General features: G+C 42.5%; 1 protein-coding gene across 2 annotated transcripts in view; it reads right to left on the reverse strand.

Annotated features, from left to right (window-relative positions):
* Nucleotides 1-17962, reverse strand: part of DCAF1 (DDB1 and CUL4 associated factor 1) — a 103652-nt gene that overhangs the window by 14584 nt on the left and 71106 nt on the right. For both annotated transcript variants that reach the window (XM_019475704.2, XM_059715397.1), the window contains exons 20-22: nt 16952-17056; nt 15520-15593; nt 14102-14206 (exon numbers count right to left, since the gene is read on the reverse strand). In XM_019475704.2, the coding sequence (XP_019331249.1) occupies nt 14102-14206; nt 15520-15593; nt 16952-17056 (284 nt within the window). The remainder of the gene's footprint in view (nt 1-14101; nt 14207-15519; nt 15594-16951; nt 17057-17962) is intronic.

Consider the following 17962-nt stretch of genomic DNA (forward strand, 5'->3'; position numbering starts at 1 on the left):
CAACACCAATCTATGAAGCCCTTGATGGTAAGCTAGAAAAGGAAGCATTTTGAGAGTCAAGCCATGGAGAATTAGGTTTCTGAGAGGGGAGAGCTCATGATTACAGATTAACACATAGGACAGACAGTTGGAAAATAAATGAATCAAGGAAGAACAGCCCAAGCTGATCTCTACTGCCCTGCTAAACCATCTATGGAGAGACCTACATGGCAGTGATCTCAATAAACGGGGAACCCATACAACATTTTGGAGATCCAAAGGAGCAGTTTGGATTCCACCCAGAAAGAAATTAAGCCAGAACAACTATGAAGAATTGATGCAACATGCTACTCCAACTAAGTAACTGGCAGCTGAATTGACTATTAATTTGATTAGTCCTCAAAACACAGGTCCTTCTAGCACACATTGTAGCAATCCAATCTTGAAGCAAATTTCATGGCTGCCTATAAGTGAGGTCCATGTGCGGAGGGAAAAGTGATGCCTTCGAGCCAACCCAACCACAAGGAGCTGGGCTGAGCCCAAGAACAAACAAGGATTTAGTGGCACATACTTTGTTGACCTTCTTGACATTACACAAGCAAATACTGCTCAATGGGGCAGGATCCACCCTGCCAGCATTACCTCCAAAGTATCTGGCCTAGCCCTCACCCTGTCAACTGTAAATCCCAGTCCATATTCTCATGAGATCTCTTCCTTTCCACAGAAAAGTCAAAGTTTTGCATCATCCATATGTAAACCAGAAACCCCCACTGACACACGCCAAGTCTGACAGTCTTCCCCTATTCAGGAGCCACTATAAAAAATCTTGTACAGTACTGTAAGAAAGAACATTATGGGCAAAGAGGATCAGTAGTCACCCAGCACCACCAGTTGAGTTCAGGAAGTAGAGCCAGCAAAGCCAGATTCTATCTCACTCCACTAAGGCCCTCAAGCTCACCAGCCAAACCTACTGATCAATGAGATGAAAAAGCTGAAAGATCTAGAACAGCGTGGGCCAAACTTTTTTGGTAGACAGGCCATAAATTAGCCCTGCACCTCCCCCCCACTGAAGAGCCACTCTGATCCTCTTCCCTTGTTTGATCTATTGCTTGCTTTCTACTTCCTTTCCTGTGCTCCTTGCCTGATTTGCTGTTTTGCTTCCTGCCCTATCTGCTACCATACTGCTTATCCCTTCTAGATCTGCCACAGGAAGCCACCTATACCACTTGTAGGACCCATGCTACAGGTTGGCCACCTCGATCTAGACGATTCAGAATGAATACATGCGTTACTTGGAAATGTTCTCAACGTTCTGAAGTTCTTGTTTTAAACCCAGACTGTTACTGGGATATAACCAGGTCTGCAGCTAAGGAAGGAAAAAAGATTCAACACTCCTATGAAGCTGAATGGGCAACCCAGTACAAAGATGCAAAAGGCCTGTATTTCTAACTGCGGTTAAGCACATTACTACCCATTTTAGGACAGTTAGGTACAAGCTCAGGTCCACAGATCACCATGTAGGTGCCTTAATATGGTATTTAAGTGCCAACATACAAATTTGAGGGCTTATTTAAAAAATTGGACATTAAGAGTGAGAATTTTAAAAGCATCTATATGGGTTAGAAATATAAATCTCACTGCCTTCCAATGGTATGTGTGCTTCTAAGGAGCTTAGGGTGGGATTTTCAGAAGCTCCTAAGTAACTTGACCAAGAACACATCTCTTGTCCTATAAATCTAAAATAAATGCAACGCATCAATAACAAAGGAAAGAACAGAACTCCTGAACCTAGTTCCCAATCATTTTAAAGCCAGTACTCACTGCTGTCTCCCTGAAGATACTGCAGCATATTAATACACGAAAAGGTATCTATTTATGCATGTTGAACACTTTTGTAGCATTTTAATAAACATGACCTCAGCATCCTTGGGGTACATGCAGGGGTGCCATTGCAAAATTTACTGCAGTCTCTTGAAAAAAATTGGAAAACCATCTATTCTTCATGTTCAAAAGAGGAAATGGATTGACTAATCCATGGGCCTCGTCATTTATACACAAAGATGGTTGCCTGCCCTCATTTCTTAGCAGACATCTGATAGCAGAATGCTGTCTTAAAAGTACTTCAAGATTAAAAAAAATATTTGCAGTGCACTCTACTAGCTTTAGGTGGTCAAGGAACAAACTAAAATTATATTTAGATAGGATGGCAAATAGAGAGACTAAATTTTCAAAAGGTTTGTACCAGGAGTGGGCAAAATATGGCCTGCAGGCTGCATCTGGCCCACAGAGGGGCTTTGTCTCGCCCGCAGCAGGTCCCTCATTCTCACCTGGCCAAGGCGCTGCCTGGCTATGGCGCATCCTGCTGCCCTCTGGGTGCACAGTGGGGCTGGGGCTGCTCCACAGTTGGACTGCCTTTCTAGGCAGCCTGGGTGGCAGCAGCTCCTTCCAGCTGCTGCCGGCACTGCTGCCAGGCCCACGGTAGCTGTGGGTACCAGCGCATGCAGTCCACACCGGTTCTGGGCATGCTCACCCAGGCTGAGCAGCGGCAGCATGGGACAGAAACTACTGCTCAGAGTGGGGCAAAAGCGCCCCTCCCTGTCCCCTGCCACCACTTCCAGGTATGGCCACTTGGAGCCTGCACTGGGCTGCCCTGCACCTATGCTGCATCACCACCACCTCTAGGCCACCCACCCCCAGGGCAGCGGTGGCAGTGCAAAGCAGATGCAGGGCGGCCCCGCACAGGCTCCAGGTGACTACACCACGAAACGCTGGCAGCTGGAAGGGAAGAGGCTGATTTTACCCTGCGCTGAGCAGCAGTTTCTCTCCTGTGCCACCACTGCTACTCTGGACTCACTCATCTGGACTGAGCAGCAGCAGCTGTGTCAGGAAGAAACTTGTTGCTTGGCATGGAGGGAAAGTGGCCCCTGTCCCACGCTGCCGCCGGCCAGTTTTTGGTGCAGCCACCTGGAGCCCGTGCCACACCACGTTTCCCTGCAGCTCCATCACTGCCACCACTGAGCTGCCCTGCTTGGCAGCAGTGACTGTGGAGCAGCCGCAGGGCAGCCCAGAGGTGGTGGTGATGGAGCCGCAGGGCAGCCCAGTGTGGCACGGGCTTCGGGTGGCTGCACCAAAAAGTGCCTGGTGGCAGAGGGGGAAGGGGCACTTTCCCACCACCACGAGCAGCAGTTTCTGCCCAGCTGCTACTACTGCTGCTCAGCCCAGATAGGTGAGCCCGGAGCCGGCGTAGGGCATGCGGGGTCAGGGATGCATGTGCTACTATCCGCTGCTACTGCAGGGCTGGAGGCAGCAGCGGCAGCAGCCAGAAGGAGCCACCCCAACCCTGCTACATGCTTAGAGATGGCAGGACACACCATGACCAAGCGGTGCAGAGCAGGAGCAGGCCACACTGTTGGCAGCGGTGGGGGAAGCACCACAGGGTATACGGGCTCTGAGCTGTTGCAGGGTGGGGGCAGGAGCAGGGGCTGACTGGCTCAGGGGGGTGTGGGCAGGGGCTCCTATGCACACCCCACATACCCTCAACCCCCCCATAAGCCCCACAGCCACGTTCTCCCCCCCCAAATTACACAGCCCACCACCACTGCATCCACCCACACCCTCCACCACACACCTCTAGGGGGAGCCCCGTTCACTGCTACACACACACACACACACACACACTAAACATGCACCCACACCCTCCCTACCACACCCCCCAGAACTCCCCCCACAAACTCCAGCCACATCCCACACATCCCCACAAACCCTCCACAGCCACCCACACACACACCAACACTTTCCTCCACACCCCATATTCTCTCTCTCTCTCGTACACACACAGCTCCCCACACCCCCCACAATATACATGAGGAAGACTTCATTTTGAGCTATTATGCAATAGCTGAGCTTTTAGAGGAGACTTATGTTGTAACAATGCCTATCACTTTCACTGGAAAACTTTTTGGGTAAGTAAAGGTTACGTATATTGGTCATTAACTGAACTAGAACCAAAATGCTTTATTTACATGGGCTTTAGAGATATCTGATCTTTTTATATGAATATTATGGTCCTAGAGAATAAATTAGGTCTGATTATTAAAAATGCTCAGAGACGATTAGTCTGTAGTTCTGTTTAAGTAAATGTATCTTTCTTTCCCTTTTGCCATGGTTTCTCGCTTTCTTAGACTTAAGGTTTGGTGTTGCTGGTAATTTTGTGGCTAGCTGAAATCTGAGTATCTTCTCTGGAGGCTATCCAGGAGTGTTGGATAGTACCTGGAAAACTCCTTGAATAAGTTTTTATGCTAAAAGACCGATCTGCTTGATAAATTTTACTGATGTAGCAATATAAAGTATCCCTGTGAACACTTCTTCAAACTTTATACTTCATACCTGTATGTAATGTACATATATTTTTGTATATACCCACTTTACTAGCTTGCTGTCTCCCAAAATCAGATTTTTGAGACATTTTGCCTTGATCCTTCATCATGTCATTCACCCTTTTCAATACCACATGTTAAATCTGCAGCTACATTTTGTTTCTTAGGAAGGAACAAGCTTAAGCCAACCCAAAGCTATTTGGTTAAACTGCTGCATATCTCTCTATGGACAGTTATTTAAGTCTGTATAGACCAGGGGCGGGCAATTATTTTGGCTAGGGGGCCACTTAATGGGTTTTGGTGAGCTATCAAGGGCTACAAGGGTAGCCCCACCTCTGGTTGCCATTTTGGGGGCAGAAGTTCTGTCCTTAACCTCTGCCCTTTGCCACTGGAAGTCCCTCTCCTTGACCCTGGAAGTACTCCTTTTGAGAAGTGTTTGCCATCTTGGAACTGGAAAAAAAATTATATACAGGTTTCCTTTGCTTTATGCTGTATATGTGTTCCTGAAAAATGGTGCATGACTCATATTCTCAGAAAGGGAACCCGCTTTACAATGTAACAAATAGGGTTACGTTCCAAGACCTCAACTGTACTGACCCCCAGACCCATTTCTACCAATTTTACAAAACAATCATGGATGCCAGTCTGCATACATGAAACCTCCCAGTGTTATCTGAAAATTATGGGACATATTTTGCCCTACTTGCTATATAGGAGGACAGTTTATCTTGCCCACAATAGATCTTTAGGAATTCCTGAATATGCCAGGCAAGGATAGAGGATACTACTAAACAAACACACCCCTCCTGACCACAGGGTAACTACTTTGTGAAAGAGATTAACTCACTCAAAGCATATCATACCATGAGGGGAGTCCTGGAAAAAGCTTTCTGTGGAACACCACAAGCAACAAAAGGTGTTTTATACTCTCTGGAGCAAACTGTGTCCATAAATCCACCTTCTCTTCTCCACCTTCTGGTTGTAAGATTGGGTACCAACGTAGAGTGATCAAAGAAACTGATACTCAAAAAATTCTTTTCAGATGGCCTATTTTTACATACTGTCTTTTTATCTTAACCTCTACTACCTCAAAGGTGCTGGAGATAAGAGAAACTTCATATTCTAATCCACATGTCAGAATTTAATCTTTTGTGGCTTATAAATAATACTTCTCCCCTAAAATGGTGGACTGTAAAGTGAATATCGCCTCCTTCCCAGATCTCTCATCTCCCTCTAATTGAACTTTAGATATAAAGCAGCATCAAAACAAGTCAAAATTCCCATCTTTTACACACTAGAATACTTTACTAAGTAGTAGGTCAGGCTTCCACCACCAACACATCACTCTCATAGTTTACATCAGTGGTGGCTAACCTGTTTGGCAAGCCTACCACAAATTAAGCCCCAGACTCTCCCTAAGGGGTACAGACAGAAGTGACAATTTTCGTCCAATCTGACCACAGAAAGTGGTCTATAGCCATGACCAAACACAAGTGCACAGCTGTACAGTTTCAAAAATGGGTGAAAATCTGAACCCTCACCGCATGAGGGGTCAGATGAAGAAGTTTCAAAACACAGCGTCTTGTAATTTCTGTCATGCTGTCTTCCAGCCTCCAGTTGTTTCCAGAATAGGAGGGGGGAAGGGAGTGGAGCGAATTTGGACTGGAGGGGTTCAGCCCCTGCTGGAGGGTGGAGCAGCTGTTCTGGAATCCTCCATTGTTCCTCCTCCTCCTCCAAGGTGCGGGGGCTCCAATTCGCGCACCCCACCCTCCAGCACTGGCTAAGGAATCCCTAGAACAAGCTCCTTCTGCTCCTTTTCCCTGTTCTCATTCTGAAACATGGACAGGCTGGGAGCGAGGAGGCGACATTGCTAGGGGAAGCCAGCTGCAGACAACAGCTATGCTCCCCACCCTCCTGGAACCAAGTCAACTTTTGTTTTTTCCACTGGATCACTGTAACTCAGAAAGCTTCCTGCAAAGTGTTCTCAGTTACAGCAGGCAGCTGCACTTCTGTCAGCACCCTAAGTGCTGCTCTGATCCCTGCCTCCCCAGAGATGTACTCGATAAGAGTTTGCACCCTAAAGCACCATAATATAGACAGACGGGCTCAAGCCTCTAGCTAGGAAGAGCAGAGCGGTAGCAGGACATTGCTCCAAAGAGGTGTAGTCACTGCCAAAAGCCAAGTTAACCCTTCCTTGGCCCCACAACCACAGCAATTTTATATAGTGAGCAAGGATCCAATGCTCTGAATTCAGTCATGGCTGCAGGGCCAGGGAAGGGTTAACTTGCCATTATCAGCAACACCTAAAAACTTCCTCTTGCAGCAGTGTCCTGCTCCCATTCTGCTCTACACAGCCATAGAGCCTCATTCTGCTCAATCCCTCCTGCCTCCATCTTGGTACCTCCCTTTACTGAGTGCCAGGGGTTCGTGTGCCATACAAAGCAGCTGCCATTGCCACTTGTGGCACACGTGCCATGGGTTGACCACCCCTTGTCTACATTCTTGGATACGCTTTGTATCAAAATCTCAAGTGCTTTTCTCAGCTCCTAGAGCTGCTGAAGACTTAAAGGATCAGCAGTACATCAGATTGTTTTACTGGTACTAGAAACCACATTTCTTCCACCCGTGCTAATTTCTAGGTTCTGGAACCATTTTCATAATGGTCGGATGTCCAGAACCCAAGGGAGATTCCTCATGTAATTATGTAATTTCTCCGGTTTATACTTAGATTATGTTTCTGAAACCACAAGATCACGCAGGCCTTTTCTTATCCCAATGCTAGATTCTGAATTCTCAGCTGACCTCATTTTGAGTTTCATAGTTCATGCACCAGTGTATTTGTTCTGCAAGTGCAGCAATACTATAATGTGCCACCTATTTGGTCCCAAGTTTTGTCCATTTCTCCATTCTCTGCTCTGAGATTATCTAAAATTTAAGTGAACCACATTTTGGGAATTACTTTCCAAAATTGCTTACTTCAAACTATGAGTACCCCTCCTTAGCCTAAAAATTAAGTCCTATGAGGTTAGAAAGTATGTTAGTGGAACCTTTCCAGCATCCTCAACTTTTTTTTCCCATATTTAACTAATGTATGACTCTTCCTATTTCACTGCAGGAAGTCTAGTCACATTCATATTTGAAATGCTTTGTTTTACTAATCCAATTTCAGAGATTTTTGTTCATTTTAGGTGGGAGGGTATTATGGCTGCTTTTTACAAAGATCCTTTCTACTACTCTTACTTTGGTGAATTTATCCATTTTTGTATGCAATCATCCTTTTGCTATTTCCTCTTTCCAAAACTTCCAAACACAGAAAAAGCAAGCTCACCTTGGACAAAGTGAATCTTTCCAGTGATGCAAATCCTTGCAAAGGACTATATTTTTCATGCTTATTCAAAGCATTGAATAAAGTATGATTTATTCTGCTTTACAGAGAAGCCAGATTTTAACTTCAGACAATTGCTCTTTATTGCCAGAAGATTTGTGCTGCTCAAACATCTCCAAACCCTTCAGCAACCATCTCTCAGGAAAGGCAACAACTGAAAACAGGTGTTAAGAGTTTTTACCCAATTACTTCATTCAACCTACTGATCCCCTCCTGTGTGTGGGGCAGCAGCAAATGTTTGGCAATAGTTTTTCTAGGATTAATTTCACTTTGGGTATCATCCTATTCTTTAGCTGCATAAAAAATAAGCCCTTCCCTGTTTTCTTGGCAAACAAATTTGAATTCTTCTCTCATCTTCTCTCTTTTTCAAGCCAGGTATCAGTCTTCCACAACACACAGTTGAAAAGGCAAAAACATGATGCATATTAGATCCTATGCTTCTTCTATGCAATGGTTGTCTGTGATTGCAGAGGACTGGACTCATTATCTCAGGTAAATCCCTTCCAGTTCTATGTACTTTGTGTGTAAAACGAGATCACTCAGCTGAAGATACACAACTCTGGCAAAGTGCATTAGTACATATAATGAGTAAGAATTCTTACCATAGGCTTCTAGGCAGGTGGAGAAGACAAGGACAGACGTAACACAGCACACACAGCATACAATATATCACAGAAGCCAAAACAGAGCGAAGAGATAAAAGACAGTTACTCTCTTATTCTACATGAGCAACCTTAGCCAGTCTAACAATAACCATGCATCTACAGTAAATAGAAAGGTAACCATGACACTTATTTCAGAAGTCAGCAGAATGAGACACTGGAAAAATTAGTCCAGTTTCAGGGACTGGCAGGTTATACTAGGACTCAGGACCTAAAAATCCATGCCCTCTATTTTACTTGCGACTTGTGTTTGGTGTCACATGTTTTAACTAAGTGCCAAGGGTTGTGCATGGTGTCTTTTTAAATACTAAGACTAAACACTAAACAGACTAAAAACTTTGTGAATAGTCAATTTAAGGAACCAATGCTTTCCGCTTAGCTGTCAGTAGATAGCAAAGTTTCTTCATTAAAGAGGAAACATTTGCTGTGTCTTTGTTTATACTTTATTACAAGGTAAAACAGTACCATATCCAAATTATATGATTTTGAACTACTGGAAAACTTAGCACAGAAAAAGCCAAATTGGGTATCAGTCCTAGTCATCCCGAACCTTAAGATTCATAAGAAATTCATTAACATTTGTTACTGTCAAGATTTACTTTTTCTAGGCAGCTGCTGAAGTTGACAGAAGATAGTAGGCAGGAATAGGGGATGGAGTAGGAGTCTTGAGAACCCATCCCATCCTGCTCCATCTCCATGCTGCAAGGGCTCACTCTGGCTAGCACTCCTGCTCTGGGCTTTTTCTCCTACACACCCCATAGCTGGCACCTGTCATTGCCATCACACGTTGAGCGGAAAAGGGAAAAAGGACTCGGGGATAAAAGCAGCAGCCAAGATGAGGGAAGGCAGAAACTTCCTAAAACAGAACCTAGAGTTGCTTCAGTGCTGAAAAGAGTGAAGATTGGGAGCAAGAGGCTTTTCCTCTTCCCACAGTTCCATAAGTTGCATTTGTAATTGGGTCTCAGAAGATAGGCATGTCCCACTGCCTTCCCCCACCCTACATGCTTTGAAGGACATTCCCAATGGGCTAACACCACAATCAGAAAGGTAGTAAGTGGATTGTGTGAGGTTTGTAAAACACCATTACTGATGCCATTCACTACTTTATGAAGCATCATTTATGTTCCTGTAATGTAAACATTCTTATCTTTTGATTAAAAATGGAAACATATTATCCATTCCAGTTTTTCTGCCACATATTCTTACTATTCTAAAATATTTGCATTTGGTAGCCAATTTGTGATGAATTTAAAAATGTCCTGTGACAGTAAATCTCCTCTCTCCCCAAATCTGCAAACACTATCCTCACTAAGGAAGTGTCTGAATCATGATTTGGCAGCTTTTATAATCTTAATACTGTTAACAAATTGGTTACCAGATGCCTATTAGATTCACAGATTGCCACTGTTGGAGAGCTCACAAGGGCAATGAAGGACTGAGTGCTAGATGCCACTGTACTTCCATGATCTACTAAATATGCCTCTCCCCCTATATTCTCACTTGCACATCATTAAAGTGGATCCATCCCTCTAGTAGCTGCATCCCAAAGTTAACAGTGGCATCTAAAAACACTTCCTGTTTGGCAATACAGTGACTTCGCACCATGGACAGAGGCATGGTCCCTTGTTTCTATACAAGGTACTGGGCAAAATTTTTAACTGTAGCTGTAGCAGCTTTTACTTTCTCACAATTACTCTGGCAGTTGCAGGAAGATCCTTTGGTTAAGTAGAGGCATCAGTCTTTGAGTTTGTGACTGAGGAGTCACAATGTCCTTTAATGCCCACTCACTTTTTAGTGGGGAAAAACGGTTTTACTCTAGAATTAGACCTGGGCATTTAAGAAATCTCAAAGATTTATAGCTATCTCCTGCCTGCATTTGCAACAGGCACCAAAGGGCTGCTATCATCTGAAACTATAGCACAGATCACTCTGGGACACTGCCCACATACACAAAGAAATTCTGTTGTGCAAAGATGTGACAAAAGTAAGCATGCTCCTACCACTATCCTCTTAATCTATTCTGCAGTTGCCCATTCATAGGCCAATCTGGCACAATAAACACAGACCTTAAATCAAAGCCATCCCATTGCGAGACTCAGTGGCTGAAGCCTGGTTAAAACTAGTTCCACTGAAGCCTGTATTCATGGTAGAGTACTATCAATTCATTACTTATTGTAGTAACTCCCAGGAAACAGTTATCAATTACAATAGCCAAGAGATTCAGCTTTGGTTTTACTTAAACTGGCTTGATAATGCTGGAGTATTAGCTTCAGTTAGGAAAAGGATTTCCAAGGGTATGAAGAAAGAAATATGAAAAGTACCATGATAGCTGGTCAGAATCTATCAGCTGCAACTATGTTAATCCAAAATGTTTTATAAACAAAAGTACTCAAAGGTTTACAGTAGTGGCACTAGAAACAAGACAACTATGCCATCTCGGCTGCAAGGACTAACAAGAGTTTGAAAGCAGTCCAGCTGTTTTTTTCCAAAATGAGAGGAAGGATCAGAGACAAGTCTTTGCAACTAAGCAATGCTACCATGGGTAGCTCCTTAATAATGATTCCCGAGAATCCACACTATTCAGGAAATCCTAGAACAGAAGCATTATTGATTGACATGAGGGCTGCAATAAACTCCATCACCAAAGCAGCATCAGGGTACGTGTTCCTCCAGCACTTCATCTGGATTGCCTGCCACAAGCACAATTTTCAGAATGAGCAGGACATGCAACAACTTCTATTGCACTGACAGCGACAACTGACCAAAGCAAACTTGCTTCCATTATGAGTACAGTAAAACCTGGATTATTTATATCAGGGTAGTTCATTACCAACTTAATTCGTAGCAGGTTTCCAAATGAAGAATAAGCCACACAGCTGTTTGCTGCAGTTTTCATTTCAAAGAGCACAACACCTCCATTCAGCTGGCCAACAACAGCTGTCTCATGCAGCTGTATCTCTCTGCTTGGTTTGCAAACCTTCAATTTTGCAAAGGGATAAAGAACCTAACCCTATGCTGTATCCAGTTCTACTGAATATCTTCCTATTGATAGGACAGACATCTTTTTGGCAGACCATTTAACAAAGGAGATGCAATCAAAAGCCCTGGAAATGCCTAGTCCTGCTGCTGAATAGAGAACAGGAACACTGTGAAACATCCAAACCTCAAAATGACCTAGTATCAGAACATCGTTTAGAATACCATGTGAAAGAGTGCAAGAACATTTGTCCAATAAATCCTGGTCATTCCAGATAAATATCCTCCAACACTTTTTGCCTTCAATATTCAAGGTAAAAACTGAAAAGTAATCTATCCCCTCTGAATACCAGTGAGACCACTATACAAGGAGAAATCTGGAGGTACTTTTCTAATTTGCCAGCACTTAGGCAGTTTGACTGTCAGTGCAACCAAACTGGGCCAGAGGTCTAAACCTGAAAAAATAAATTCAAGATGTATAGCAATACAAATACTTAGGTGCTTGCTTCATACTGATCCAAAGCCAAAAACAGGGAAGTTGTTGGGTTGCTTTGGGAAGCAAGGACTGAGCCCCTCTGTGCTGCTTATAGCTTAACCCAAAACATTTCTATGCAAGAAATATTTGTGGGTCTGTAAAAGATCAAGCTACATACTGAACCAAAATAGGGGATCAGATGAGAAGAGGACATGCAGGTCAAACATTTCTGTTTTCAATATTGCTAAGCGTCCAGTAACTGAAATTTGGGCTCATTTTAAGCAGTTTGCATTCGAACTAATGTTCCCTACTGCCCAAAGTTTGATGTTGGCCACCCTAGAAGCCACTGAATACGATACTTTTATAAATACAAGGAATGAAGACAGTCAACAGTGGTAAATGTGCATGCCAAGCAAATGCTCTTAAATCTGGTAATCAATGGCAAACAAAAAAGTAGCTTTATTTTACTGCTACTAAAGCTTTTGTGAAAGCTCTTCAATAACTTAAACTGTGCCTAAGGCTATCTCCACTTGCATTACAGGAAGTCTCAACAACCAGAGCTAATCGAGAATAGAAGCTTTCATCTTTGCTTTGTAGCTAATCTTATAGCCTGGAACAAGAACTGTGTTAAAACAAGAAACCCTATTATACAAAGGGAAGTACATTTAAGGGCATCACACACACCGGTCACTACTAAAAATTCAATATTTACCAACAATTACCCCATGATAATACAGGAAAATAGTGTAGTATCTGAGATATGCATAAGAAATCTGAAATTGCCTACTAATTGCTGACTTTTAAGATGGAAATAACTTCATGTGGAAAGTTCAGTTTTTTCTACATGATTATTTTGTGGATTTGTAAAGCCTACTGTTAAGTTCATGGTAAAGGTGAACACATTAAAAAAATTGGGAGATTACAGACAAACTCAGGGAGGCATGGAACACACAAAAAAGATTTTCTTTAAAAACATATAAGTATTTGAGATCAGAGGTTGGCAGACTATGGGGAAGTAATGGTTTGGAAAGGACATTAATTGGCATTTCCCCTACTAGCATGCAGCTCTGCTATTCTCTGCCAGTAAGATGCCCACCAGATCTATTCAGTCTAGTGCTGTAGCTCAAACTGTGGCAAAAGTTTTTTTGTCCAGTAAAGATAAAAGGCCCACCACAATTCTAACAGACTAAGATGATACGTTTTCAGAGATGGGAAAGAAAAAAAACACTTTACAACCCAATTTGTTTGGGCAATATTGAAATATTGTTGATTACAATGAACCAGTCACTTCCATATTACTGTTAAATGTTCCTCTGAAGAGCTGTCAGACAGCTTTATTATAGCAACATTGTATTAAAGAGCTGGAAAAAATAACCAAAGCTTAAGCTTTCCATATAGTCTGAAGAAATGAAACTCCTCATTCCTTTCCTTCACAAAAAGAGAGAGGGAGAGAAAGTCAACTGTTTCCAGCAGAAATATTAATACATAGTTTATCATCACAGAGCTGAAAATAATCCATTCCACATTTGAGGGGGATTCCCCCTGCCCAAACCATAAGGAACTTGGTATTCTATGATGCCCGGCACCACAGGTTGGAATACCGGTCTTCTGAAATCTGACTTCAGAATGTGCAGTCATGCTTCCTACTTCATCTTGAGTAACAATAATCATCCTTGGCCCCTTTACAAGGCTGTCAAAAACACTGAATCCACTATTTAAATGCATGGTTTAAAAGCTGGCTACCAAGCACATATCGATACAAACCTATTAACATTTCTTTAACTTTTCTACTGTGCAAGAAGCAGTGTGTAATTCACAATATGATATTGTGGTCCACATCCAATATAGGGAAAGACTAAACATCATGACTAACAAAGATTTGTGTACAATTTAAAGTAAAGACAAAACCCATTCATTGTGGCTCAGAAAAAGTATTCTATAGAAACATTTTTAACATGCAACAGCAACTCTTTCCAGCATACCAACTACAAGTAGAGACATATCTACACCTAGAGTATGAGTTCATAGTGTCCTAGCTACTTCTCAAAAACTCCTTCTGTGGACAGTCTTGTGTACACCTTCAAAGAGTGAGCTACCTGACATTTACTGCATATTAAGATTGTCCATGAGGGAAGTTAAATGCAGAGTAAATTTACATACTTGCTTTCTCCACACACATTTTTCTGTGTAGACAAGTCTTTTGATTACAACTGTACTGCCAAAACCAAGACATCTTTATAGTTCTCACCTGGTCTTCCTCTTCATCCTCTTCATCTTCTGCCAGACGCTGCCTGCCCACCTCATACAGCCTGCAAACTGTATCCATGTTCATGGCATCCATGCTCCCTTGGTTCTGAAGAAGAAACCCCCATCCCCAACAACATATCATTTAGCACCTAGTATAAGTTATGCCAAAAACAGTAAGGTGTTTTCCCCATCCTTTATTTTCTATTAGTGTACATAATATAACCAAGAATAAGGTTCTTCTGTTTTACAAGAATAACCACAGAAGCAGCAGAAAGGATCTGCTTTGAGGTTCTAGGTGTTATGTCACTTGCAAAGCAGCTGCATTCCTACCACAGGAGCACACACACCTCATAAAACTTCTTTTGGACCATTCAGGCCCTTGCCCAGCTTTGACTCCCCTTTCCCAAACTGCATGCCAACTCCCCCATAAATGTCTCTCTCTACTGTAAGGCTATTTTCCTAAAGGGAAAAAAAGATTTAAAAAAGCTGAAAGGCAGCAGCAATTTCAGAAAGATGCAAAGGCCTGAAATCTGCCAACTAATATTACCTTAAAAACAAAGCAGTCAGTCCCAAGTGGGTTTTAAACTCGCTGCTTTTACAATCCAAGGACTGATGCATTAGTACTCTACACTGGGGCAATGGTGTTATTGTGCCCTGTCAGCTAGCCTTGCTGAAAGGCAAGAATAAAACAATAATTCACAAGCTAAGAGCATGGTGTTGCTCTACATAAAGCAAGATGTGAGAGCCTTATCAATATTGAAAACTATTCCAAGCGTTGGTTGCTGAGAAAGGAAGGATTGTTTTAATGTTCCCTAAGTAAAGAAATCCATCCAATCAGCGCAAGCTTGTTACTCTTCTAGGGCTTCTTGCATAACACAGGCCAAAAAACTTAACTCTGTACGTCCCACAAACCTCAACTTCTGGAAGACTGTTAATCAGAAAAAAAATATGTAGAACAGGGAAGGTAAGGGGGAGCCCAAGTAAAAGCTCAGAGAGTACCAGGAGTGCACCTGCCAGACTCTGTATTTTGCGTCAAGTTTCAACACGAGACCAAGAAACATGAAACAAAAATGCATCCTGCTCTGGCTTTAAAGAGGATGCTTCCCTCTGTAATATATTTCTTTTAAAGCAAGACAGTGTTTGAGGGATAGCAGTGAAAGGACTCTAAGATATGAATGAGCTAGTGACACAGAGGCAACATGGCATTTACTCATGACAAGATGGATTACATGTATAACCAACTGGTCACAACTACCCTATCCACATAAGAACACCACTATGTAAGACATCAACAACTAACAGCAGAAACTTTGGAATCTCCAACCCCAAAGTCTTAAAAATACCCCAAGAAGCATTATACTTGGACTGCAATCATAGACAGGTATTTAATGTTCCCGCTACTTATCTCAATGTCTTTACCTCTATGACAGCCAGATAGCAATCCTTGCTGTCTGTGCACAAGTCAAAGATATTCCGTTTCACATCAATGGTGGCTAGAACACAAATCAGAAAATAAGCTTAAAAGTTAAGTCCAGGTATTTCAATGCTTTACTGTATGAACAGGTCTAAGGATATGAATATAACTGGGTAAGAATCAAGAAAACTGGAGTTTAGTATACACAGGTACAGGCAGTCCTCGACTTACAACGTTTCAAGTTACAATGTTTCTAAAGTGACACCCTGTTTAAACTTTCTGACATCAGTTTTGACTTTACAACGCTTGATGCGTCACCCATCTCCTGTCTGTCCAAACTTCCTTGGACATTTTCTTTAAGAAAGCAGTCAAGACTCCAGAAAAACCTGCAGCCAAGACTCCTGAGAAGACACCAGTCAAGAACCCTTCAAAAAGTCCAACCAGGAGTCCTTCAAAAAGTCCAGCCAAGTCACCTCAAAGAAGTCCTTCCAAATAAAGTATGATTGCTATTTACAAAAGAAATATGTTAATGTAGCTGTATTATTCATCTATAATTGATTGAGTAGAAAATTCTGGGTTATTTATGGTGAAAATAGAGTATCGGGTCTTGGTTCAGAAACCAATCCCCCATTTATAATATTGTTTCCTATGGGAAAATCGGTTCCGAGTTGCAATGTTTCAACTTAAGCTGCGGTTCTCAGGAACCAATTGTGTCATAAATCTGGGGACTGCCTGTAATTTCAACCAGTAACGGAGAATATTTCTAAACTGCTCATGGTGAGCTGTTCAAAGAAGTACAGCCTGAATTCTCACGTTGGATTCCATTGTGCATCTCTCTCTGCACATATGGCTATGGACTTCTCTGAGCAGACCAGAGACCACATGGCCCTTTCAGTTTTCATAAGGTGATGTTGAAGGAAGACCAAGGTGGGACCAGGCCTTCTCCCTAAGCAAATGGAAACCAGTGGCCATGTTTACTCACTCCTGATAAATAACTAAGTTTAGCTACAGGAGTTTTGTGGGCTGGAGGCCAAACGGACAGCAGCTTGCGCTATGAACAGGGACCAATACTAATGGGAAAGGGGAGTTCAAACGGAAAAAATGGCCCTTTCATATAACTGAACCACTGAGGTTCTGGCCATATTACAGACTTGCTCTCAGATTCAGATCTGAGTTGAATAGAAGAAAAGACAACAACAATAGAAGAAAACCAGAGGTGGCAATTACAGCCCACAAAAGTGAACGCAAAGAATCACATACTGAAGCAGAAATTTTAGCTCAAGCTACTTCAGGGCTGAGGACAACGTGCATACTTGGACTAAGGTAGACAATGGCAGAATGTGTTTTAATTCATTTTTTTAAACAAAGAAGGATCTAGTGCAAAAGTGCACCCAGGTTACAAACCAAACCCTTTGCTGGTGCACTTTTCACTCTTACCTATAGGCTTGTAATCAGTTGCATTGAATGTCCTGAAGGATGACCCAAAGGGGCTTCTCATCCTCTCCTCCAGTAGGTCATCTTCATCATCTGCCTGCAACATAGCTGACCAAGGGAAAGATTATTCAGCAAGGTACCTCTTATTTACAACGTTGCTTCTTCTCACATTAGGATCCTGTTGGACCTGCATAGCATTGCGGTATAATTTTCTGTACTTTGCTTTTTTAATAGATTAGCAAGACCCATTTATCCATTATATTACTGTTCTACAGCTGAATTTTGCAAGAATATAAATGCTCAGTACGCAAGTAAGGATCTACTGAATTCACAGTGGAAATGGGCTATGTGGCAGCTCCTTTAATCTTACAGGTTCCCTCATGCACCCCCCACCCTTATTGCTTATTGACTGAGGAGCCCAGATGGCCCTCTTGCTTGTTGCTGACAGGCCAGGAGGCAAAAACAGCACCATATTAAAACCACAGTTTTTGCCTCCCTGCCAATCAGAAACAATCAGTAGGGAAGTTGGGAGGGGTAGAGGGGGAGGTACGCACATGGGGGAACCTGCAAAATTAAAGGAGCCACTGTGCAGCCCACCTCTGCCACAAGTTCAGTAGCTCCCTATACATAAAGGAAGCACACTCCTTCCCAAAGCACTGCATACCACAACTTGTAATTACAACCCCTTTTTTTTCCAGTAGCTTAAATTTTTACCTCATATAAATGAGTCATGGAATCACTGAAGTTTGAGAAAAATACTTAAAATGCAGTTTTAATGTAGCAATAAAAGCAGTCACACAACTACATCAATTTTATGAAATTATGCTAAAATCCCTGACTGTGCTTAGGAAACCAGAGAAAGAATAGCTGCTAAATTGCATTCATTTTAAAAAAACTACTTAAGGAACAGAAGAAAATTTTCAAATTACAAATGGGAGATTGGGCCCAAATCTCATGGATTTTCAAAGGAAATTGGGCACCAACATGTTCCTTGGCAGACAATATTCTCTGGGT

Source organism: Alligator mississippiensis, chromosome 12, assembly GCF_030867095.1.
Source record: "Alligator mississippiensis isolate rAllMis1 chromosome 12, rAllMis1, whole genome shotgun sequence".
Taxonomy (NCBI): Eukaryota; Metazoa; Chordata; order Crocodylia; family Alligatoridae; genus Alligator; species Alligator mississippiensis.